General features: G+C 49.5%; 2 protein-coding genes across 2 annotated transcripts; one reads left to right on the plus strand and one right to left on the minus strand.

Annotated features, from left to right (window-relative positions):
* The first annotated feature begins 2,704 nt into the window (after positions 1 to 2,704).
* LOC126648431 (protein Wnt-4a-like) lies at positions 2,705 to 5,712 on the plus strand. Its single transcript, XM_050331356.1, is given in 5 exon segments — positions 2,705 to 2,769; positions 3,117 to 3,355; positions 3,885 to 4,016; positions 4,171 to 4,313; positions 5,551 to 5,712. Coding segments are annotated over 5 exon segments (741 nt in total).
* Positions 5,713 to 6,662: 950 nt separating this feature from the next.
* On the minus strand, positions 6,663 to 17,475 carry ACRBP (acrosin binding protein). The gene is made up of 10 exons (XM_050333422.1): positions 17,427 to 17,475; positions 16,445 to 16,657; positions 13,988 to 14,082; positions 13,779 to 13,881; positions 13,285 to 13,645; positions 8,144 to 8,276; positions 7,775 to 7,954; positions 7,501 to 7,668; positions 7,339 to 7,425; positions 6,663 to 6,791 (listed from the first exon to the last, which is right to left on the minus strand). Exons 1-10 carry the CDS (start codon positions 17,473 to 17,475, stop codon positions 6,663 to 6,665), a joined length of 1,518 nt encoding a protein of 505 aa, XP_050189379.1.
* Positions 17,476 to 25,589: the final 8,114 nt, after the last annotated feature.

Raw genomic sequence — 25,589 nt, forward strand, 5'->3', positions numbered from 1 at the left:
ACCACATCCTATAACAGCAAATGTAGTCAGGAAAGAAGCAGCACCCAGGTGTCATTGCAACTGAGGAGACCTGCCCTGGGTCATAGTGCCTAATTCTTGCTTATCTTGCTAAGTCAGCCACCCCCAGGATTGACAAGGGAAAATTGAAATATCCCCTTTCCCAAAATATTGCTAAACAGGAGGTAGAAGTGAAATACAGGAAGTGAGAGCAAAGTTGATTATTTGCTAGCCACCACAAAGACTTGGAATCCTGTCACTCTCATGGGCTCGGGTGCTTTGGGGTTGAAGTCCTGCCTGGGTGCTCGGCTGTGCACTGCTGGCATGTGGCAAGGTCACAGAAAGAACTGAGCTCTGAAGAAATGTTGGTGCCTGTGGCAAACAAAGGCATGTTTGCCACAAACGTCAGTCCCTGATTTTTGAGGCTACAGAGAGCAGAGTGCTAATAAAGTAGAAGGGCTGATTTACCAGGAGATCTGTGACCTGGCACTGCCACATGTAGCTGGGAAGGGAGCTGACCTTCTGCAGAGCCCATCTGGCAAAATGTTGCTTCAAGTCCTATTTCTGCTTTGTCAGTCTCAGCACACCTGGAAGAAGACACGAGCAGCGATACTCCTAATCTTACTGTTATCCTTCCCCAGAAACAGCTACCCCAAGAAGGTGGTGCCGTGCTGGTGGGATCCCTCTTTCTCTGCAGCCCTTGCCTCGGCTCCTCCACCTGCTGGTGTTTGACTTTCGCACTCCCTGCCTGCTGTTGCTGACTCCTCATTCAGGGAGTGACACACCAAGGGATAAATGTTCCTGTTCCTCGTAAATCCTTGGAGGGTACAATATCACTCGAACCACTGATCTCATTCTGCCTCTTTCAGTGCCTCTCTTTTTTAACCAGACTGCCATTCTCACTTCCTAGTTGCTGGGATCTTTGTTCTCACAGCTTTTTGTGTCTCTTTAGTTCCCGTCGAGGCGCTGCCACTGATAAAGGTTTGCAGATATACTGGGGTGGGGGGTGTGTCCTTTGCCGAAGGAGTCTCTGACACCCTCCACGGGAACTTCCCTGTCCCCTGCAGCCCTCGCACCCCCTGACACATGCACACACCTGGCTGAGCCTCGGAGTCTTGGCTTTTCCATGTGTCAGGAGGACACAGTGGCATTTAGCCTAGTCCGTGAGCCAGTGAGCCCTCGAGGCCCACAGCACCCCTCACCGAGCCGGGTTCACTCACCTCACTGGGTCTCGGTGTATCGGCCCGGGAACTCTGTCTCCCCTCGCCCAGGTGGGCTCACACCTCTTCCCCTCGCTGTCTCCTGGAGGCTCAGCTTGTGGGGAAGAGCAGCACAACCCCCGGCGTTTCCTCACTGCTGAGTGAGCAGCAGGTAAGACCAGATTACTGGGGTGTGTGTTGGAGGTTACACCCTGATGCTGCAGATCCCAACATGCCTACCGCCCCGCAGTGCTGACTCCAGAAACCAGGAGCAAGGACCCAACAGAAGCAGGGATGCAGGAAGCTTAGAAGGCAAGGAGAAAGGTGGAATACATGCTAAAGGAGAGGGGCTGCTCGGGTTTGAAAGGGTGCGTGGTAAACCCCAGTACTCTTGAGATCTCTTTGTATAGGAAAATGTGGAAAAACACAGTAAAGAGGTGAGTCCCTTTATGGAAGAACCACAGCAGGGCCAGAGCAGCCCTGCTTCACTTTCTGAATGATTCAGACAGGAAAAGCAGAAATCTGTGGGCTGTATGAGGAGTTTTACTTTCCAGGGTGGTGGAGACAGCTGGCACTTCCCAGGCTGGCTGGGGGAATGGCAGGCTTTTGTTCCAGGACATTTCAGCTCCCTGGTCACACAACTCACATTTTCCTGGGCTCCCAGAGGATCTTAGGAAAGGGCTACCTGTTGAGAAAAGGGGCAGCCAGCCCATTATGAGAAGGGCAAGGACTGTCCTTGGGGAAGAAAATGAGGGGGGAAAGGGAGACCTGCCAGGGAAAGAGTTAAGAGAGCCAGGGAGAAGCCTGGCTGTGTCTGTTTGCCGTAGCTATGCGGGCTGCAGGGTAGAAAAGAAGAATCTCCAGCCTGGAGGAGGCAGATGAGGGAGTGTCCTCAAGAACAGTGGCTGAGGATGAGAAAGGCAGTAGGTCTTCCCATCTCTGATTCCAAGAGCTGTTGCTGCAGGGAGACTCTCTGTCTCCTAAAAACAGTGATGACCTGATGGGTCTAGCAACAGTTGCTCGATGCTGCCAGGTTCTTCTCGTGTAGAAGGCTCTGTCTGCTGCTTACTGGATCTTGGGCTGCTTCCTGCTGATGAAGTGAGTGGACTGTGGAGGAAGGCAACCACATCACCTGCTGACAGGATGGCAGAGGCCGAGGGTCTGACACTGATCCTCTTCTCATCAGTGTGAGCTCCCTGTGGTGGATGCCCACCCTGAAGCCCCAGTTCACAGCTCTCCCACCACGCTGCCCAAGCTGTAAGTACAGAACAGCACTGGTGTGGACAGTCTCTCGGGGCCAGCCCAGGAGATTTCTGCAGGCTATTGGGTCTCTGATGCTGGCAGGCACACCAGGGCAGCCCATGGTCAGGGGCTGTCCCTGCTTTGCAGTGCTGGGCTGGAGCTGCTGGGAAACCAACTATCAGGCAGAGGCCATGGGAGGCCACAAGAGGGAACTGAGGTGGCTATTGCACCGTGACTGAAGGTGGTGGAGCTTTGCCGTGGACAGGATGGAGGTGGTGTGCCTGTATGCAGTGCAGATCCCCATGTAGCACGTCACTGCCGTGACCTGGCTGTGAGTATGCTTTGCACTTGTACTGTCTGAGTTGGAAAGTCACCTAGGCAGGTGCTGCCTTCAAAGAAAATGGGGTGATAGAAGGGTGGAAGAAGGAATTTGGGCAGCCAAAAGGCAGCACATTAGAAGGGGCATCTCTGGGAGCATGGATGGGGGGGGATGGTAAAGCTGAAGAGATGCAGACCAGGATGGGGATGAGGAATGTCCAATTCAGCACAGACAAGAGGAGGCACTTCCCCTGCCCTGCAACATTTCTGCTCTAAAATAAGGCTACAGAGGGCTAGTCCTGCAGACATATGTCCCTGGCTCTGGCACACCTGAAACTGAATCTCTCCCCTGCCCCACAGGTACCTGGCCAAGCAGACCTCCCTGCAGGTGTCCCTCCGGGACCCCAAGGGCTGTGATGGTCTGATGGGGTTGGTAGAAAAGCAGCTCCTCATTTGCCAGTGGCAGGTGGAAGCCATGGATGCAGTGAAGCGAGGTGTGGAGCTGGCTGTCCAGGAGTGCCAACAGCAGTTTCACTCTCGCCGCTGGAATTGCTCCACCCTGCAGGGGCTGCAGGCCTTTGGCAAGATGGCCATCCAAGGTCAGTGAGGGGCAGGTGACACAGGCAGGGTTGGCATGGGGTCCCTCTGGTATGCCTATAGGGTCTCCTTGACACATCAGCCTTTCCTGGGCTAGGGTGCAAGGGTCACACTGGACCCATCCTCAGAGTGGCCAGTGCCTTCCTCCACATGCCAACATGTCTGTCAACAGAGAGTAAACTGAACCAAATGCATGTGCTTTCACACATATTAACATTCTGGCTAAACTTACTGCCCATTTGGCCAGATTTGGCATTTTGGTCCCATCTGGACCATTCTGGGCACCAGCTATGCAGATTGGCGGATCTTCTCCCTTACCCTGCCATCAATCCTGACACAGAGCCACTTCTATTACTGGCTCCTGGCCTTGGGAACAGCTGCACTGGGTGAACACCCTGCCATGTATTTCTCCCAAGCAGTCTCCATCTGAATGCATCCTTCCTGTGTGCACTCACAACCTCTTTTCGAACACCACGTCCCATCAGTGCCTTTGTCCCCCGCAGACTGGTACAGTTTCTTGCCCTGCTGCAGGCACACAGGAGGCTGGTTTCATCCATGCCATCTCTGCTGCTGGCATTGCTTTTGCTGTGACTTGTGCCTGCAGCTGCAGGGAGCTGGAGAAGTGTGGCTGTGACCACAAGATCCGAGGAGTCAGCCCTGAAGGTGAAGGAGAAGGCTGTGGCAGGAAGCCGGTGGCAGAGGGAAAGATCTATGGGAGAGACTGTCTCCAGGGAAGGGGACACATCCCTTCTCCACAACCCTTTGGGAGATCTTCTCAGGGCTTCTCCTTCATCTCATGGCTGCTTTCCCTCAGCAGGTTTCCAGGGGTCAGGCTGCTCTGACAACCTGTCTTATGGGATTGCCTTCTCTCAAGTCTTTGTGGTCAACCCAGAGAGGAGCCATGGTGTCTCCTCCAGCCAAGCACTCATGAACCTGCACAACAATGAGGATGGGAGGAAGGTAAGGGGAAGAACAAGGGCTGGGAAGCAATCTTGGCTTCAGGAGTTTCCCTCTGGCTAGGCAGAGCTCAGTCCAGCCCCCATACCCCAAGAAGCAGTTTGGACCAGCCATACGTTCCCCGAGGAGTCTGCATCCTGCTCCCTTTCCTAGCCCAGTATTGATGGAAGGGGGCCCCAGCCTCCCCTACCTGCTTCTGTGCAATCTCCTTTTCTTTACAAAGCCCAGCTGTGATTAACCTTCCTTGGCCTTTTCTGCAAAGGAAATTAGTTACTCTGTTCTGCTCTGAAGTGCTTCTGTGCCCCTCCAGCCCCTCCTCAACAAAGGCACCATCTTCTCTAGGGGTCACAGTCAGATCTGGTCCCTTGAACATCCTCTGGCTCTGGGCAGATTTGTTCCCCTTCCCAGAGCCCTACAGGTCAGAGCAGGTCCCCATCCCTTTCCCTGCCTCAGGGATTGCTCTCACAGACCCAAGTCAGCTTGTTGCCTGCAGAGTGGATCTCCTTCTCTTTGTATTGGCCTGGTTTAAATAAGGCTTTTTTGCCCTCCTTCCCCTCCCCTCCCCAAAATTAATTTGAATTAATTTTCTGCGTGGAGGGTTGGATGACACAAGCCAAATAAACCCCTAAACTTTAGAAATAAACCAGCTGCACACAAAAGCTTCTTCCTCACATGCTACATTTGGGACCTGGAGGGTCCCTGGCTTTGCTTCCTCCTGTGTCCTGGGAGGGGACAAGGCCATGCTGTGTCTTCGTGCTCAGGGGACACATGGGCTGCATAAGAAAGGAACATCAGGGTGTGGAGCAGGATGGCATGAGGATCCATCTTGGGCACAACAGGGGTCACTGAGAGGTGTAATAGAGCAGTGGCATTGTAAAGAAGGGAACAAATGAAGTTTGTAAAATCAAACAGGCTCTTCACAAAATAAGACTCATCATTTGGAGGATTGGTACAGGAAACTATGTATGGGGGAAGGATGCAAGAAATGCCTTTTCCAGTGCTCAGCTGTTCCTTTGGCTGGAGAAAATATTTCCAAGAGGAAATATTTCCAATTCCAGCAGCTGCCACAGTGAGGCTCCCCTCGTTCAGTCTGACCTCAGTGCTGGAGAAGGTTATGGAAGAGATTACCTTGAGTGCAATTACAGGACATGTGCAGGATAACTGGGGGATCAGGCCCAGGCAACAGGGGTTTACAAAAGGCAGGTCCTGCTTGACCAATCTGATGTCCTTTTATAACCAGGTGAAACTCGCAGCGGATGAGGGAAAGGCTGTGGATGTTGCCTACCTGGACTTTAGTAAAGCTTTTGACACAGTTCCCCACAACATTCTCCTGGAGGAGCTGGCAGCCCATGGCTTGGACAGGTGCACTCTTTCCTGGGTTAAAAACTGGCAGGATGGCTGAGCCCAGAGAGTGGTGGTGAATGGAGTTACATCCAGCTAGCAGCCAGTCACCGGTGGGGTTCCCCAGGGATCAGTGTTGGTGCCAGTCCGGTTTAGTATCTTTACCAATAATTTGGACTAGGGCACCCTCAATAAGTCCACTCCACCAAGTTAGATGGGAGTGTTGATCTGCTGGAGGGTAGGAAGGTTCCGCAGAGGGATCTGGACAGGCTGGACTGATGGACCAAGGCCAATTCTAAGAGATTCAACAAGTCCAAGTGCCAGGTCCTGTGCTCGGGTCACAACAACCCCATGCAGTGCTACGGGCTTGGGAAAGAGTGGCTGGAAAGCTGTCCAGCAGAAAATGACCTTGGGGTGCTGGTCAACAGTTGCTGAATATGAGCCAGCAGTGTGCCCAGGTGGCCAAGGAGGCCAGTGGCATCCTGGCTTTCATCAGAAATTGCATGGCCAGCAGAACCAGGGAAGTGATTGTCCCTCTGTACTTGGCACTGGTGGGGCCACACCTTGAGTGCTGTGTCCAGTTCTGGGTCCCTCACTTCAAGAAAGACATTGAGGTGCTGGAGCATGTCCTGAGAAGGGCAACAAAGCCTGTGAAGGACCTGGAGTGGGTGGGGGAGCTGTGGTTGTTTAGCTTGGAGAAAAATAGGGCCTGAGGAAACCTACAGCTACCTGAAAGAGATTGTAGTGAAGTGGGGATTGGTCTCTTATCCCAGACAAAAAGTGATGGCCTCAGGTTACACTGGGAAAGGTTCAGATTGGATATTAAGAAAAAATTTATGCGCTGAAAGGGTGGTCAGGCATTGGAACAGGCTCCCCAGGGAAGTGGTGGAATCACGATCCCTGGAAGAGTAAAAAAAACAAGTAGACATGGCACTACAGGACATGGTTTAGTGGGCATGGTGGTATTTGGTCAGAGGTTGAACTTGGTTTCCTTGAAGGTGTTTTCAAACTTTAATGATTTTCTGACTGCTTCTTGGCAAGGCTGAGGAACCTCTCATGCCACTGCTGCACCTCCTCATCTCCCTCCTTCTCACTCAGCACCTGGTAGGTCTCGTTACTCTTGCATTCAACGCGAGTCACCTGCAAGGAGAACTTCAGTTCATAGGAAGGGTGCCGCTGCCCATCCTTTCCACAAGGAAGGAGGACCTCCACGGTGGACAGCATTTGGAGGCTGGGATGAAGGGGGCACCAGAGGGGAGGAGGGAGAACCAGCTGGAAAGCTGTTCAGCTAATAGCTGAGCTGCGTGTTTCCTAAGATATAGGCTAGTCCTCTGTCCCGCTATGGTGATTTTGGTTTTTGTCGCCACCTTGGAAGCACCCAGTAGATGGGAGAGATCCTCCCCTACAGGGATACCCTGATGGGTGGAAGGCTTCCCACAGCTCGTTTTTCTCCACATTATAGCTGCCTCTGCTTCCATCCCTTACAGCATCTGTGCAAATCCCGCCCATCTACGACATGCCAGTTGCGTTTGGGTCATTATTTATCACCCCCCAAACAGATCCAATTCTGTCCTCCTGGAAGGACAAGTAGGGGGACAGTGAATTCCACAGAGACTTAAGGCTGGCTGTGGAGGGCCCAGTCATGGAGGAACTGGCTGTGCAAAAAGGCAGTGCAGCTGCTTCTCACCCTCTGGTTTTGGATGCTCTTCTGGAGGCACTGGTGGCTCTTGAACGTGCAGTAGCTGGGGTGCTGAACTCCACTGGAGTCACATATCTGGGGAGATGGGAATGAAGGTCAGAGAAAGAAGAAGAGAATGAGAGGTGGGAACATCCACTGATGGTCACCCACCTTGTTTGGTGTACCTCCCTTTTGGAAGGCAGCATACTCTGCCTCCAGCCAGAGCATCACACTTGGGTCCTTGCAGCCATGGGTGGCCATCCGGCTGCACCAGTACTCTGACCTCAGCCCTTTGAAAAAATCCAAGTCATAGTCCTCCAGGGTATCCGAGAATCTGGTCTGCACAAGAGTGGGATAAAGTGAGACATGCTTCTTCCTTCCCTTCCCCACTTCCCAGTCCAGGCTCCTCCTCAGAGACCAGCAGGACACAGAGCTCACTTGGTACCTGCTTTTCTGCATCCTGGTACTGGGCTGAGATCTGAGGGTTGATGTAGGTGAAGAAGTCACCTGTGTCGCAGGGAACACGGCTCAGGGTTCTGATGTCCTGGCACTGCTCCATCTTCAGCGAGCAGAAAGCGCAGTCAGGGCACAGGTCCATGTGGTGCCGCCCACGGTTGTCACACACCTAGGAGGGTTGGGGGGGAAAAAGGAGACTAAGAAGCTCCCAAAAGAAGAGACTGAGGAGCTCCCATATCCCTGGCTTGGAGCTTGCCTCCCTGGTCACCCAGGTCATCTTCTCTCGGGAGGTGACACCTGAGATGATCAGGGACCCCTGCACACTGTGGGGGTCAAAGGTGGATATCGGGGTCTTTACCGAATCTCCGAACCCAAAGACTCTTTTTTCCATCTCCTTCCAGGCCATGGCGAGCATTGACGAGAGACAGTTTCCCTCCAGCACTGCATAGCACAGGACCAGCACTGCCTCGTCATTCTGCAGGGCTAAAAGGCTGACAGAGAAAGGGAAGGAGGAAGTCAATGCACCTTCAATTAGAAACGGAAAGAGGGGAAAACAATCTCAAAACATAGCAAAAAAAGAACCCTTGCCAAAGAAACCTTGGGTTCTTGGCTAAACTGCACAGAGGAATGGGGGTATCTGCAGAGTCTGTACATGCCTGTATAACACAGAGGCTATGGGGGTGTGTGTGTGTGTGTTCATTTGGGATCATGTGAGAGGGACTGGACACAGGGTACAGCTTGAAGGACTTTCCCAGGGCTCCTGCAGCAGCTGCTGCCTAGTTTTGTCAATCTGAGGGCAATGAGGAGATGTTTGTAGAGGTCTGGTGAGTGTTGACTGTGGGGCAGCTCCATTTGGGTCTGGAGGATGCCACTCACTAAGCTTCCCTCCTGCTTGAGCCAATGCATTTGATAGAAAGGGAAAAGTCTGTTAACCATGAATTAATTAACTGTTCATTCAAACTGACATGGGTAGCTAAAAGTAGAAAGTTTAAGGATAATGGGATAAGACCAATAAGAATATTAGGAACCATGGAATTTGTAGGCATGGTACAGAACTGTTACTAGACAGGGATGGTTGGCTTCAATCATATCAATGATACAGAAGAGGTAAAAATGCTCAATTAAATATTTTCCTCTTGTGTCTGGAAACAAAACCAGTGTTAAATAAACAAACTTTGATCTGACAAAAAGTAAGAGGAGCAGCAGATGCTTATGTTAAAATGCTCTTAAAATCCATGCTTGGGCTAACCTGTATGGACAAATTTTCCTGAGAATATTTGAAACTTCTTGGAGACCTTCAGATTAGCATTAAAAAAATAAAAAAGTGGTGGAGAACCTCAAGGAATGTCATGAAGATGAGATTTCCTAAGGCCTGGAAAACTTTCACCTACAGCAAGAGGCTAAAAGAGCCTCACTTAGCTGAGTGAAGGCACTAGTGGGTGGCCACTCAGCCAGACAGCACTTTTACCAAGGAGGACATCAGCTGGAAAGCTGTTCTTGTCAGCAGATGGGAGAGTAATGACTTTTGGTGACTAGAATTTGGGGCAAGATCCATTCAAACCAGAAATTAGCTTCATGTCTCTGACACAAAGGGTATTTAGATTGAGAGCAGCTGATGGGGTGGTTTCTCCGCAGTTCAGACTTCAAAAACATATCCCGAACTTCTCTTAGGAGAAGGGTCTGTAGCTCAGACACATGATACTGTTTTTTTCCTCCAGAGCTCACCAGACATGGCTTCACATCCTGTGCTGAGCAGGAAGGCCAAGGTGCGTGATCAGAGCAATTTCTAGGCCTGAAGGTTAAAATAGATCACCTTCCTGGAAAACTGAGTTGTGCCATCAGTCTGAGGTTACCAAGAAATAGTGTTGCACTCTCTGTCACATCCTTTTCCTGCTCCATCTCTGCTCGCCATCGCTGCTGTGAAGTTTTCTGGCCTAATGTTTGCAAATTTATGAGCTGATTTACCACCTCTGGGTGATATCACAGCACTACTGCGGGTCCCCTATGCTTGTTGACATGCTGCTGAGCTGTTTGTGGATGTACAGACGTTTCACCCACGCTGCAGGGAAAGGGATGGATCTACCTAAAGTGATTTCCTAATGCAAATCCCACCCCAGCTTAGTATTTATGCATGTTTTTGTCCTAGCCACTGTCCTCGAAAAAGCCTAACAGGTACCGTGAGGCAATGATTCAAAGGGAATGTGAAAACTCCCCCCCAGAATTAAGAAGAAACTGTGAGCTGAGATCAATAATTGCTCCAAGGCAAAAAGAGAAAACTTCAGATAAAAGCTTATCATACTTTAGCATCTCAAGATGTGGAATGACACATACAGAGCCTGCTTTAGCTGTATCTCTGAAGAGTGCTGGTGAACAGCATCCACCGCTCTCACTAGTGTAATGACAAGGACTTGAGCCATTAACTTTCAGCTGCTGAGCCTCCCCGATACCGGCTGGCTGAGGTGGAGTGAGAACCTGAAGCTAGCAGAAAAGAAGATAAGGAGCAAACAGCAGCTTTCCAGCACTTGGTAACTTCTGATTTATGTGGGGGGTGCTGCAGGAAAGTAAAACCATTAAGGAGAAAGCCATTCTTCATGACTTCAGAAAGAGTAAAGAGATCTTCGCCTGCATGCCAACGCTGGCTATGGGTGACAATAATTCAAAAAGAGTATTTTTTCTGGGGATGATATTTTTAACAAAGAGTTTGGCCTTAGAATGAAAGCCTCTGGGTTTGAGGTACATAAACACCACAAGGACTGTTTGGAGCAGTAAAGCATGAGGAGGAGGAAGAGGCCGAGTCACCAGGAGTGTATGCATCTTATCAGTGCACATAAATATTTCAAAGGTGGGTGCCAAGGAGATGGTGCCAGACTCTTTTCAGTCACGCCCAGGGACAGGACAAGGAGTAATGGCTGTGAACTAAAACACAAGAAGTTCCACCTCAACACGAGGAAGAATTTCTTTACATTGAGGGTGGCACAGCACTGGAACCGGCTGCTCAGGGAGGTCATGGAGTCTTCCTCTCTGGAGCTGTTCAAAACCCACTTGGAGACATTCCTGTGTAACCTGCTCTAGGTGACCCTGCCTTGGCAGATGTCCTTTCCAACCCTAACTATTCTGTGATTCTGGGATTCTGAGAGGGGTTGGAACAGCTTTGTTGGGAAAGCTGGGCTCACATGAACCACAAGTGAGCATCCATGCGAGAATACCAGCAGACTAAGGTCTGCATCTGGGACAGCTGTGATGCTGAAAGGGGTGTAGGGGTTGTAGCTGACAAACAACACAACAGTGGGAAGCCCTGGGAAAAAGGGCAAATACAATTCTTGTGTGCAAACAGAAAAGTAGGGAAGGGAGGTTGATGTCCTTCTATGCACCCAACTGTTGAAACCCATCACAGGGCTCTGCACAAAGAGCTGGAGCATGGGGATGTTTTAAAGGGCCACCGAAAATTGCCACAAAAAATAAGAGTTGCACAGGTTTTATAATGTAAGAGCTACAGAGGTCTTTTTATCTTATTGCAAGACTGAATTTTGGTATGTAGGTAACTCTAAGAAGAGGAAATAATGGGAAATAAGGCAGAAAACACAATAAGGACTAGAAGTAGAAAACAAGTGCAATAATTGACGTTTCCCCTCAATAATGATTCACTGTTAACAGAAAGACCACAGAAGTGTGCTGCGGATTCTTGTTACATTATTACCATTGCCCTGTCTCTCTCTAAAGGTCACAGTTAACTTCATCAAGTATTAGGAAAGCACCACCCAGCACACCTTGTGTCAGTCCAGTCACTGAATGGCCCCTGTCTGCAATGACCAGTCCCACCTGGCACTGCTCCTCTGCTGGAATGGAAACGCCCCAAAGCATTTTACCCCTTTTTTAGGTCATGCTTTGAAGTCCCTTTGAGAGGAGGCAGGATGTGGTGAGCAGCAAAGCCGACAGGCACGGTCTATCTCGCCTTTTTATCCCCACTTGAGTTTAAGCTTTGCTTAGCATGATTGATGGGGCTCGGCTGCCAGGTTACAGACACACAGTCAGCATTAGTGTCTTTGAGAAACTCTGCAGCAGAATAGCAAGTGTCATCTGCAATCACAGCAGTCCCTCAATAATCCCAATAGAATTAAATCAGAGCAAGGCTCAGTTTCAGAAGCAGGGAAAACGAGCACATCCTCAATGAAACACAGTTTAGAGTACATACACCAGAAAAAAAATGTTTCCAGGCAGTAAAAGCTTCCTACAATATTAGGGAGGAGGATGACATGTTATAGCCTTGCAAGAGAGCAGTTATGGCTTTAACAACATGATGCAACTCATTTTTACATGCAGAAGAGGAATGTCTGGCTGAACAGTAGTGGTAGTATGCTCTGTGTTTAAGAGAAACCACAGATGTGCAATCATGCACAAAATCTGTGTGCTAACAGGAACATCACTGGCCAGCAACAGAGTGAAACCAAAATGACTTCTCCATGAAAACCACATCTAGAGAGCTTTTTTTTTTTTTTCATTTTGGTAAGCCAAATAGTCTTTGCCTCTCAGTCAAAGCAAGTGGCCCTCAGCCACAAAGTAGTAAAGGATCAAAAAGTAAGTTTGAGTGAAAGAATATGATCCTTTTGCAGGTCTTTTCTGTGTGGGTTCACCAGTTCCAGCTACCTGAGAACAGAGATAAATGGATACTGGCAGAGCAACTGAGAAGAGCTCAACATGCTCGACAAGCTCCTACAGGCCAGAGGAACTGAGAAGTGTGTGTAAAAGGACTGCAGCAAGCTGGACTGTCACATGGCCCTGTGCTGAACTGCCGTGTAGCTGCTCCCAAAACCGTAATGGGGAACCAGAAGCCCCCGAGGAAGAGCTGTGCACAGATCCAGAGTGCACAGAGCTTCACATGCTCAAGGAGAAGCATAGGTCCTGCACAGCCAGGAGCACAGCTTTGTGCTCCCAGCTCTGTTTCCCAGCACAGGGCTGCTTTTACTTCACTTGGGAGATGACAGAGCACTCTTCCAAGGGTTCCTCAGCTCAAACTGTTTTAAGAAATATCTGCTTCATGTTGCACACAGAGAGCAAGGAGCACAGTGAGACACATCCCAAGGACCTGTGTTCACAAGGAATCTGTTTCTGCACATCACCTGTACTCCTGGGAGACGTGCTGGGAGGAGGATAAGTGCAGAGGTGATTGCATACTGCAGATGGCCACAGTGTGGGGAAACAAAGCCTTGCCTGCAGCTAAGGCCCAGACTAAACTCACTTTGCTCAGGATGCAAGGCCAGTGACATTTTCAGGCAAGAGCAGTGCTGGATCACCTTTTTCCCGCTCACTCTGTGCCAGAGCTGGGGGTGCCTGAGGGGCTCCCCAGGTACATTCCTTCTCTGGATGGGACAGCTTGCTCCAGAAAGCCTGCCCACACTCACCACCTGCTCCAAGCAGGGGCGTGAATGCTGCGGGGCTGCCAGCCAGTGTGTACAAGGACAGTCCTGCACAGGCACCCAGAAAGAGCAGTCTTCCCCTCACCTGCCTCGGGGGGGAATTTCCTGTTCTGATGTGATTTCTGGACCTGACTTGGTGAAGTTCCAAGAAGAGTCCTTGGCGTCCAGGGATGCATCCAAGGAAAGGGCCGAATGGATCAGCTGCCAGATGCTGTTCTTCAGGCTTTGGTCTTCAGAGGATTCCACCCTGAGGGGCGAGGTGGCAGTGGTAGCCGGAACAAGCACAGTTGGTGGGTGTGCAGTTGTCGTGCTCTTCTGTGAGGGCGTGGTCACCTTTGATGTGGCTGTGGGGGGCTTTGTTGACAGTGGTTTCTGACCCGGGTGCGCGTGAGAGTGGTTCTGAAGCCTTTCGACGTGAGCAGGCGAGGGAGAAGCCTGCTTGTGAGCTGGGGAGACAGAGGGATGGAGCGGCTGAGGGCACCTTTCTGAGGCCAGCCAGAAAGGTGCTGGGGGTGGAAGAGTAGTTACAGGAGATGAACAGGCGAGCAGAGTGCCCAGCACAGCTTGGTGCAGCCATACCTTCTCTGGCAGAGGAGCTTCTGCCCACTGTCACGGAGTTCACAGTGTGAGATTGCTTCGACGGGATGACATCTTTTGGAGACCAAGTCGAACATGGGACTCGCTGAGAGAGGGGAAGAGGGAGAAACATGAAACTCGTTATGTCATTTTCTCTTCCTCCTCACCCTTTCCATTTCCCCAGCCCCTCTGTCCCAAATCCCACTCCCCACCTTGACGTAGAACTGCTGTTTGAGGCAACGGTACTGGGCGAACTGGCAGAAGGTCTGAAACTGCAGCACCTCTGGAAAATCAGTGCAGACTGGCCCTGGAGAGAGAGATGTGGGATGGGGGCAGGCCACAGGTTTTGGCATCTGCCTTGACCTGTGTGCACCAAGAGATCGGGACCTCTGAGGCGGCAACTTGTGGATGCAGGGAAAGTCTGTCTGCCCCCGTGTGGAGATCACAGTAATGGAGTGGTGTTACAGCTCCCAGTCCCAGGTGCCACATTCCCTTTCCCTCCTTCTGAGGGTTTCAGTTCATTCTTCTGTCTTTTTTTTATCACAGTTATCTACCCCATGACAGAGACCCAAACTTCCTATTTCCAGGATCTGAATGATTCTGTTATTAATCCTTACAGGTTTTAAAAAAAAGAGAAAAGGAAAGTAGTGATGTGATAGGTTCAAAAGATAATCAGCCTGGGCCTGGGAGCACCAGAGAATCATGGAATGCTTTGGGTAGGAAGGGACCTTAAAGATCATCTAGTCCCAACCTCTCTGCTGTGGGCAAGGACACCTTCCACCAGACCAGGTTGCTCAAAAACCAATCCAACCTGGCCTTGAACACTTCTACGACTGGGGCAGCCACAGCTTCTCTGGGCAACCTTCTCCAGAGGAGACAATGCCTTCAGGGCAATATAGTTTGACATTGATTCCAGCCTTGCAGGGGATGGACGAAAGTCCATAGGGCCAGGATGCTGCTGGAAAAGCCTGCACCTGTACACACACACATACTGCGGTCTTGACCAGCACTGCTGACACACTGACCCCAAAGCTGCACCTCTTCCTGCAGCAATTCCAGGAAAGCAAAGGCATGCAGGAGAGCAGAAAATTGGGGAGGGGGGTGATCTTCTGCTCCCTCCACTCTAGGAATGCATGGCCTGGCTGGCACAGGCAGCCCTGTGTGCACAGGACAAGTGCTGCCTGAGAGGGAGGAGGTCAGCAGTGGAATTGCACTACTCTACTATTTGTTGCTCATGCGCCATCCTTTATCCTATACACACACTTCTTGTGCTGAGCATGCACCTGAACCATCAAAAATAGAATTTCAGGTCTCCACCAGGATTCCAGCCCAGAAAAGTGTCTAACTTGTAGGGAACACTCCAGATCAACCCCTATCCTTTGTTTAAAACACAAGGTAACTGCCTTCTTCAGCACCCAAAGACTCACAATTGATGCTTGTGAACATCTGGATGTAGACAGCACTACCATAGCTCTGTGAGGACAGCAGAGGCTAAACATGGGAGGGCACGTGCTCTGCCATGACAGATTGGCCTCTCAACCTGACTGAAATGTGCCAAAATAGCCCCACAACTGTAAAAAAGATAACAAAAAGGGGAATAAAGTCTTCTGGATGGGTCCGTTAGGCTGAGGGATGGAGAAAAAGAAGGTAAAAAAGGCAACCTGTAAAACTGTCCCAATCTCCTGGCATTTCCAGATGCTTCTGCCCTTGCCACCTGTGTCTCCAAAGGAAGGAACAGTGGGAGTGTGGCTGGATATGGCAAGTAACAGTGCTGAGGAGTTGGGCACCAGCAGGAGAGGAACTAGAGACAGACCCTGGGTGCACCCAGCACCACGACATATTGGATTGCAGGTGCCCACAAGTGAGTGAGGAGCCTGGGCCCCATCCCTGGGTCTGGTGTTGAGGGGTGGCACTCGTTCCCCTGACACAGCTGCAGAAGCCAGCAAGAAATAGTTGCCCTCAAGCTGCAGTCCAAATAAGCACTGTTGGCTGATCATTCAGCTCATTGACGTTCATATCTAAATATAAAGACGTATTTTTTATGAGAAAATTGTTCCTATTTTTTTTCCTCTGAAGAAAAATACAACAGAAGTAGTACCAAGTTTTTCAGCTGCACAGATATAATTATGCCACTTAAATTCTCTGATGCAGGGGTGCAGGGAAAATATGACTGCGGAGATTTGAAGGGTGCTGTTGCTATGGTGCTTTCTGAACCAGGATGTTTCTTGGCTCCTGAAATGTTAAACACTTAAAAAGGCAGCTTATCATCTCAAGTTTTCTTAAAGACCTATGAGAACCCACGAGCCAAGCTTCTGCATTAATGCCCAGATCAAGTTGGAAGGAGCTGGTAAGAGATGAAGAGCTGCAGTGAGCCCCAGAAAACTGTGGCCTGCTTAGGAGGTTAGGACTGGCCATTGGGAAAAGCTTTTTTTCTCCAGGAAAGTGGTGCAGCACAGGAAGGGATGCCCACAGAGGCTGCAAAAGCACTCCTGCACAAAGCCGGTGTGCTCTTGTTCTGGGGGTGTCTGCTCCCAGCTGGACTTTGGGCTAGAGACCCCAGAACAACCCCTCCCGCAATCTTGCAGCATTATGGGGCAGAGAAACAGCTGGCCCTGCTCCAGCTGGGGCCACGCCCTTCGCTGCCCGTGGAGGTGGAGGGATGTCCTTACCACTGGGGATTTGGCCGTGGTTCTCCTCCTGGTCCAGCTGCAGAATGGTGGGACTGAGGCAGCCGTACGCCTGGCGCAGCAGGCAGAACATGTTTGCCTCCCAGAGTGGCTGCAGCCTCGCAAAGAATTGCTGGTACTCCGTGTCCGACAGCGGACTGCCCGGAATGGGAGGCACCGGTGGAGCAACAGCAGCTGTCGGCAAAGTCAGCAGACCTAGGGGAGAAAGACCTGGGACAGCCTGTGCTTTACAGCCCCTAACGTGGGCAAGTGGTGGGTGGAAATGAAGGAGCAGCTGGCAAGCTTGCCCACTCCTGTCTGCTGGCACAGAGCAGGGTTCTGGGATGAGGACCTCAGGTGACGGCTTGAGGTCTCCCTCCATCGTCCCTGCTTGCAGGGCTCTGGGGAAACCAGGAGCCCCAGGAGTGAAAAAGGTGAAAATGAATAAAAAAGAAAGAAGAAAATAAAAATAGAAAAAATTTAGAAGTTGTGTTTTGTTGTGAACTTTGTTTGGTTTGGACTGGGGGAATGTATTTTGATTTTTGGCTTGGTTTTGGTTTTGGGGTTTTTGGGTGGGTTTTTTCTCAGTGGACTTTTCTCCCTCCCTCAAAAGCCCCAGAGCCTCTAGAGGCACCTGCAATGGCACTGGCTCCTCTGTGCATCTCTGTGAGCTGCTCCCTGCACCACGCTATGGGCCTGTGCCCCTCCAAGGGGACATCCCTCCATCTCCTTCCTTCTCTCCTTTGTCTTCAGCTGGGCCACCTCCCCTCCTACCTTTACGTTCCTGTCTGTCCCCCACCCTATGACCCCTCCAAGAGCCTCCAGCCGCTCCCAGGTGAGCAGAACTGACAGCTGGCATGGCCTGTGGGCCTGGTGGAGTGGTCTTGTGAGAGACAGGGGGTTGGAAGCAGCAGCACAGGGGCTTCATGCTTCCTTCCATCCCCGGCCCCAGGCTCTGAGGCGGCCCCAGGAGGCAGACACTTACTCAGTAGCCAGAGGAGCCACAGCATGTCTGCCACAAGCTTCAGCCTCATGGAGCTGCTTGGTGGCTGGGTGGGAGTCACTCACATACCAAGCAGAGCAGACATAGAAAGCCTGAGCACTCGGGTTCTGCCCCTGGCAACAGTGGAACCAGAACGCGGCCGCAGATCAGAACCTGCACCATGGTGTCACAGCGGGGCTGGGGGGGGCCTGTGGAGGGCAGCCAAAGCCCAGACTCATGCCTGTGGGTGAGTGAGGGCAGGTGGGCACCCCACAGGGAGGGGAGACACCAGGTCATGGGGACAAGGAGGAGCGGGAACCAAACCAGGAGCTTCCCTCTCTGCTTGGGGACATGGTGGTGGCTGGCAACAACCTGCACCTGCATTTGAGGCCTGGCCAGGCTAACCAAGGGCTGAGGGTACCCCAAAAGTGGTATCGCTTGCACCCCAAAGTGTTTTATGCCCTTCTGCAGGGGGAAGGGACAACGTCTGCTCCATCTGGAGGGGATTGGAAAGTACTCATGTCCCAGCACCAGCTTGTTTCAGGATGCAATGGGAAGATGGCTTGATCTCCTCTGGGCAACCACGCCACTTTCTGAACTTCCAAGGAGTCAAGAGAGCACCAGCTGGTCTTCCTCTGTATCTGGCACAGGTACCCTGAGCACTGTACTCTGCACAGTAAAGCCTTCTCAGGAAAAGCGGGAATGCTGCTGGCAAAATGAGCTTTGGGACCACCAGAGTAGAGATGCCCAGAGCCCCACGGGACTTATTTGAGGGAGACCCACACCCATGCCCAGTTCTTAATACAGAGACACACAAAGTGCAGGGCACAGGCACAGCAATCCACGCGTGCACCCCACGGACAGGAGCCGACACAGTGCCTCCCACAGCTGCACACTGTCTGATGTGAGAGGGAAAGACATGACCACAACCGTCACGGGCAAGCAGCTGTCAGGTTGGAAGGAAAATGCTTGGCACAGCAGCTCCAAGAACTGCGGCCGTCAGCAGAACACAGGCTGGCACAGCGGCTCCGCGTGCCTGCCGTGTCACCCCACAGCCTGGGGAGCGACACCCCTGCGGAGCCAAGGAGGAGCTGCGGGCTGAGCTGACAAAGTTTTCAGCTCCGCAGCAGGATGCTGCTGCAGGAGTCGCTCCTGTCACAAATCCTGGGAGATTCCAGGGGCTCTGCTGCATGAAACAGCTGCAGAGCGTGCTGTGGATGTGCTGGCTGTGCTTGCACGGCTGACACATCTCCTGCCAGTGCCCTGTGGCCATCCAGGCTGTCAAGGTGGAAGCTCAAATCACTTCAGTCGTGCAGTCTGTTGAAAAGGTGTCTGGCAGCACCACGTAGCTCTGCAGGTCCTGGCAGGAGACAAGCTGTAGTTTGCTCTAAGGTGTCTTGTTGGAAGGTTGTGCTTCTGAGAAGCTTGAAGCCTGACCCCTTAACAGCAGCACTGAATTTTGGATGGCTTTGCAGTTCTTTAGAAAGATGGTGAGCAGGAGACTTTTTCCAACCAGATCTTGCCACTCATACTAAAACAGGCAACACTGCCAGGGCTTGCAAATTTTAGCCAGATCCTGGTCTTCCATTGCTTAGCTTGAGAGATACTGCTTTTTAGCTGATTTTAGATGACTCCAGGGCCTTCAGCTCCCCAGCTCTGTTAATCCCCTCCACTTCCCCGTGACAACAGAGATCAGGTTGAGTTCTGTTGCCCTGACTGAGCAGCTTCCTGGAGAAGTTCAGTGCTGACCTCAGTGGCTGATGGAAACAGTGGACTTAGGAAAGCACACTGATGTGGCATGTCATAGAATCATAGAATGGTGTGGGTTAGAAAGGAACTTACCGATCATTTAGTTGAACCCCAAACCATGGGCAGGGACACCTTCCACTGGACCAAGTTGCTCAAAGCCCCATCCAACCTGGCCTTGAACACTTCCAGAGATGGGGCATCCACAACTTCTCTGAGCAATGCCTTGCAATGTTATTAATGTCTGTCAGGTTCTGGTTACACAGCCTCTGTCTACATGTGCCAGCAAGAGATTTATGGTGTATGAAAACAGGAAACAAGAACAAATGGACCAGAATCCCCAGGCATACACTGAGAATTCAAACACAAGGCAGAAGACAAAGGAGCTGTCAAAGAAGTCACCCTTGGCGGGTGCTCCACTAACAGTGCCTGTGGGTAGCTACTGCACATTTGGAAAGAAGGTGGTTAGTGATGTGAGGACAGGTTGGCTACTTAGCACTTCTCATGCACTGTGGCACACCCTGGATTTGGTTCAGGTTGTCAGAATCCTTCAGGGAACTCACAGTCCACAAGGAGATGCCAGCTAGTCTCAGGCATGCATCCAGCAGGGTTGAGAGGCTGCAAGTGCAGGAGACTGCAGTGCTGTTTGACTGGGTGTGTGACAGGCTGGCTGTGGGGCACTTGTTGTTTAAACCTCTGGAAAAAAAAAAGTCCTCTTTAGGGGAGGGATGAGGATGGGAGGAACAGTAATTTGGACACAATGCATCAATGCTGAAAGCTGGAGAGGGTCTACTGTCTACTGCTGCTTCAAACAATTATAGTGGTCAGAAATGCACAGCACAGGAGTGATATTAATTCCATTTTTTTCTGATTTCTGAGCGTTGACCTGGCACTTTTAAGGTTGTACCCCCAATGCCACATTACAAGTTGTATAATTTTTGCACTGAAGCCGATTTGCACCCTTAATTTCAGAGCCACCACACAGCAGTTTCCCACAGATGTGTTCCTGTGCCAGCTGGAGCTCAGTGGGATGATGAGCACAGCTGTAGCCCCCAGGCCTACAGGGCACCTGATGCCAGCAGCAGGGAGGGTAACAGCTGGATAGCAACTTGCTGGAGTGGCATTTTCCATGTTGCTATCCAACTGCTATGCCGATTCTGGGCTTTATAAGAGCCTGTCTGGTTTGTGGAAAGGATGTCCGATCACCTCAAAAACTCATAAAGATGGAGGCTACAAAGATTAAGTGTAAATTCCAGACTCAGTGACTTGTCAAGCAGCATCCCTAGAAGGCACGTGCCTTAAATAATTTGAAATGTAAGCAGAGATGATAGAAAAATGCTTTCGAAAACACCTGTTATGGGAAAAAAACCCCACAAACCAACAGTGATTTCAGAAAGGCAATTCTGGTAAAAAATGCCTAAATCTAGTTTCTCATGTTAGCTGGATTGAAATAATGAGAGTACTTGTACAGCCATAACAGAGCTGTTAACTGAAATATGGTTGTATATCATAGAATCATAGAATATGCTGAGTTGCAAGGGACTCATCAAGATCACTGAGTCCTGGCCCTGTGCAGGACACCCTAAAAATCACACCATGTGCCTGAGGGTGTTGTCCAAACACTTCTCGAACTCTGTCAGGATTGGTGCTGTGACCACTTCCCTGGGGAGCCTGTTCCAGTGCCCAACCTAAAACCTCCCCTGACTCAGTAAGTCGCTGGAAAAGAAACACAAGTCTCTGCTTATGGAGGAGGCCATGAGCAGCTATGCTTGTGTAGATGTTAGAGTGGAATAAAGAAGGGGCCAACAGAGCCCCTTCATGCCAGGTTATTCATTCCTTACAGAGCATCAAAGGAAAGGGAAGACTGCTTCATTTACTAAAATATACCCCTAAAGGAGCAGACAGCGAAGGGGGATGTTTGCTCCATCGATGTAGGGAGTCAGGCAGTACAGCACTAAGTCTTCCATGAAGCAAAACCTACTTGAAGACCCCAACACTGAACACCTTCATCCTCCCAGTGCTGAACACCTCCAACCTGGTAGCTGTGGTCCTATGGGAAGGGATGTGGGTACCAGCCCATGCAGAGCAGGGCGGAGATTTCCATCTCTACAGACAAAAGCATGAGAGGGTCTTCTGATTCAAACCAAAACTCTATGAATTGCTGAGTTTAATCACAGGTTAAATAATCTTCATTCTGCATTTGTACTTTATTTTGGTGGGTTTACTGTCATTGGCTGAGAGCTCTGCGAATATGCTGATAAATATAGACTTCACATTAAAATTTACACTCCTTTTTAACTTGGTAGATATGTTAATCTATTCACATTTATACAAGCACTGTAGAGTTATAACATACATTAATTCAAATACTTAATTTACATTTTATTTTGTTAGGAAATAGTGAATGAAGCATTTTTTACTTGACATTTAGAAAATGGAATATTTAATTGATAGCAAAAACAGTATTTAAAAAAGGTCTCTTGAATTATTAATACTACCTAAGATGGAGTGGCTACATAAAAGAACATTTGAACGAACTGCTCTAGTCTTTTTAGGCAGGTTTGTTTAGTGCAAGAACAGCCTGATCTGACCACAGATTTATCCCTACCATGAGCAGGGGCTTGGGCTATAGAGCACCAGAGAGGTCTCTTCCCACCTCAGTCTTTCTGTGGTAGCTAAATGGGTTCTTCCAGTGACAGCATCATTCAGGCTTTTGGAATGAGGAAATCTCAGGGTCTCACACATTTTTTCCTTGCTTGTTGTCAAAGTGTAAAAAAGGATTCCTTTCCTACTCCCAGATGGATTTTCAGCTTTGAATGAGTTATTTATTTAATGGCAGCAATCCAGCCCACTGAAATTAAATTGTACACCTGCAAAAACAGACTAAAGTGGACAACTTGCTGAACATTTCTTTCACACCAAGACTTAGGAGCTTAGTGTTTGTCACAGCTTTGCCTGTCCTTAAGCCTTGGGCAAAAATGTGTTTTTAAAACTAACACTTAACTTTCTTTTATGTATTCAGAAAAATAAACATAAATTAGCATAAATTAATCAAGATGTTTGACTATTTTTATAAATAAAATGCATTTTATTGGATAAAACCAGCGATGTTTCTTTTGATCCTGTAACTACTAGGCAACAGAGTTGGAGAACCTTCCTTCAGTTGTCTTTGGAAAGAAAGGTGGGGCATTTTGTTTCCTCTTATTAGTCTTTAACTCCTTCAATGCTGCAGGTCTCCCTTGCTTGCTTTAGAGCAGCAGATGTTGCCACTCAGCTTGTCAACGTTTTCACAGTTCATCTTCTTGGTTCACATGGCAGAGAGAAAGTAGAGCCGTGGTTGATTATAAAAGGGACAATGGCTCAGAAACTCAAACCAGCTGTGTCTGGGCAGACGTGGGCTTATTTCAGGCACTTCAGTATGAGCAAGTTGTCTCCTGGGAATGTCTTTCTTCTCCACTGCCAAGCTGAGATCTCTGGACTGATTCGGCTGGCATTTGAATTGAGCCTTAAGATCGCCAGCAACATCACCTTTCACCTCGAGCCACACAGCTGCTGCCTCTTAGCCTAGATGCTCTGCTACAAAGAGTTTCAGTACTCAGCCTATATCTGACCTGATTTGGGACCGACAGCAGCCCTGCTTTGAAGGGGAAGCTGAAGCAGACAACCTCAAGGGGTACTTTCCAATCAGTGTTTCCAGTTCTGAGTAACTGTCTCATAAGAATTGATCCCTGATAATCTGAGTCTCACAGAAACACACCCTACAGCTGAGCTTCAACGAGTCTGCTTAAGCACAGAAGCCTCATACAATCTGTTAAACAGACAGTGAGCAAGGGATGTCCACCACATGGCTCTGAGTGTATGGTTGGGTAAGTAACCCCTTAGAAGTGCTTAATGAAAGGTTGGATGTTGCTGAGGTATGGGGTGAGGTGGGAGGTGATGATTTCTGTGGGAGGTGATGATTTCTGTGCACATCATGCATGGTGTGGACATGGTGGTGGCAGAACCTGAGGGATGGGAGCTTGGTGAGCACATCTGCTCGCTGGAAAGGGGAATACTTTGCTGAACACCCTCATCAACTAATTTGCCCAGCTACCTAGGAGCGATGCCCACAGATGGGGCAATCACAGCTGGACAAGATAAACTGGTCATTTGTGTGCATGAACAATTATTGTTAATAAATGGGCTTAAAGAGGCTGGAAAAATCTTCCCTCTTGTCGTGCTGAATGGCTGCAGAAAACTCAGACTTGACTTTACTCATCAACTAGGATATTTCCAATCACTCTAAAAGGGCAATTTCTCCAGCACCATTTTAGAAAGTGTTTATGTTGCACTGACAGCTGTTCCAGGAAATCTGCAAGCTAGCCAGTTCTGTAAAGGAGCTCATGATTACTTTAACTTCATGTAACCCTGCTTTAAGCACTTCAATTCTAGGAGAAATAAACTTTTCAGATCCCGTTACCAGTAGAGCGATACAGGTAACTATTAATAAGGATCTTAAAAAAAAAAGATTCAAGTAGTTTTTGACTGACCTTTTATTGCTATTTCCAGTCAAACCAATTTTGTTTTCTTGACCTGGATTTCGTGCTTGTTTTAGAGAGAAGCAATTTATTCCCTGCTGTTCCAGTGTTTCACATCTGGACTGCTGTGGCAGCCTTCTTGACATCGTCAAGGACCAGCACAGAGCTGGCTCTTTTCCAGCCTTGTAGGCTTTCCTTAGCAGTCCAGAGCCTTTCAGAAAGCAGTCCACAGACTCCTTTGGGTGGCTTTCACAGGACGACAGACATAATTTATTGAAGATTGCTGATCAAAAAAGTCTTGGCCCCAATAGATGCTATTTAAAACTCTCCTTTACTGTTTGCCTAGGAAGTACATCATCCCCATATTGACACCAGCACCAACATAGAATAAATATTTACAGAACACTTCCCCTCCTCTCATTACAAACAATTCTGCTATCTGCAGTTGGTAATGGACATGTGCCATGTTCAATTATATCAAAAACAAAAGGCATTCTAAAAAAAGCTGCTCATGTTTCCAGCCTTGTCACTTACAGGCTTTGTTCCCACTGGCTTCATTTTTGTACTTTGTAATTTCCAGCTTCTACTGATTTTTTCCCTCCTCTGGTGATTAAATATTGCACAGCTATTGCCCTTATTCCCTCCCTTCCAAGGTTAGATTTTAATGTCCTTTCATTTGCATTTATACTTTCTAAAGCCATCTATAAATACTCAGGTTTTATCCAAATTTTGGTCCAAGTTCCCTCTTCCTGTAAGTCAGAGCATTCCCTCAGCTGCAGCAAGTGTCCCCTGGACGCTCCATGCTGCTGGCTGAAGCACCCCTTTGTTGGACAAGAAGCAGGACACAACAGCAGAGTGGCAGGGAAGTGGTGCTTCCAGCCAAGCACTGCTCGCTGTTTTCTAGCACTGAAACAGAACCCAGCCAAGGTGTTTCTCATCTGTTTTGCATTAGGTCATCAGAATGTTCCAATTCTCAGCCTGCCAAGAAGCACAATGGTAACGCTGTGGCCAAGCTTTAGTCTGAAAACAGGAGCGTTCCAGTCTACCTCCCCCTCCCAGCATCCTGTGCTGACTGCAGAAAACCCCAGACTTGTGTTTCCCCAACCAGAGCTGCCAGGGACAGAGTTACTCCTGTGAGCAGCATCCGAAAAATAAGAAATCTTGTTTGCTGGTTTGGTGTGCAGCACACTCCTGCCCACTCACACACTCTCACATTATACCACATGCTTTTCTAAGCTACTTACTACCCTTGGTCAGCAGTGGCTTCAGTACAGGGCTAGTGCTTCAAAACACCTCTCTAGCTCACAGAGAGAGAACTTGCTGCTAACACTGGCCATTACAATTCCAGTCCTATCCCCTCAAAACCAAACTGCTTGGAGGACTGTTTGCGTCCTTCGTCACCCTTGCACTTCGCCCAAAGCCCATCTTCAAGTTCAGACCACATCCTCCATTTCTGTCAGCTGAGCACCCTGCTGATGTCTGAATTCATCCCAGCTCATGAATTTGTTCTCCTGCCACAGCCTTCTCACCCCCTGGATCATTTGGCACAGCGTCTCCCACTATGAAAACGGTACCAGACACATAGCCAACATCTTCCAGATTTTACTTGCTCTCTGTTTAAGAGGGGAAACCCCAGGGAGTGGTCTAATACAATCTGGGGATTGAAATTGAGACTGTGGCAGGAGTACAAAAAACATGAGCCATAGCCTGGGTAAGAACTCATCTCTACTTTTTTTCTGCGCAAAATGGGAACCCACAGACCCCTTCTCAAAGAAAAAGCAAAGACTGGCTCAATGCCAACTCCCTTGGGCAGAAAACTCCAGCTCCTGAGCTGATGGCTGACAGGGTCCCCATACAATGACAAGGTGGGAATAACATGGCTCTTCACCTGCAGTCCTCTGAA

Source organism: Myiozetetes cayanensis, unplaced genomic scaffold, assembly GCF_022539395.1.
Source record: "Myiozetetes cayanensis isolate MyiCay16 unplaced genomic scaffold, myiCay2020 scf5-8, whole genome shotgun sequence".
Taxonomy (NCBI): domain Eukaryota; kingdom Metazoa; phylum Chordata; class Aves; order Passeriformes; family Tyrannidae; genus Myiozetetes; species Myiozetetes cayanensis.

Excerpts from the sequence above, each read along its gene's own strand:
- ACRBP (XM_050333422.1), bottom strand. The coding sequence starts at position 17,475 with ATGAGGCTGAAGCTTGTGGCAGACATGCTGTGGCTCCTCTGGCTACTG. Across the intron at positions 14,083-16,444 it reads CCACGGCCAAATCCCCAGTG|GGCCAGTCTGCACTGATTTT; the intron begins GTAAGGACATCC and ends CTCTCTCTCCAG. Across the intron at positions 7,955-8,143 it reads TCTTTGGGTTCGGAGATTCG|GTGTGTGACAACCGTGGGCG; the intron begins GTAAAGACCCCG and ends CAACCCTCCTAG.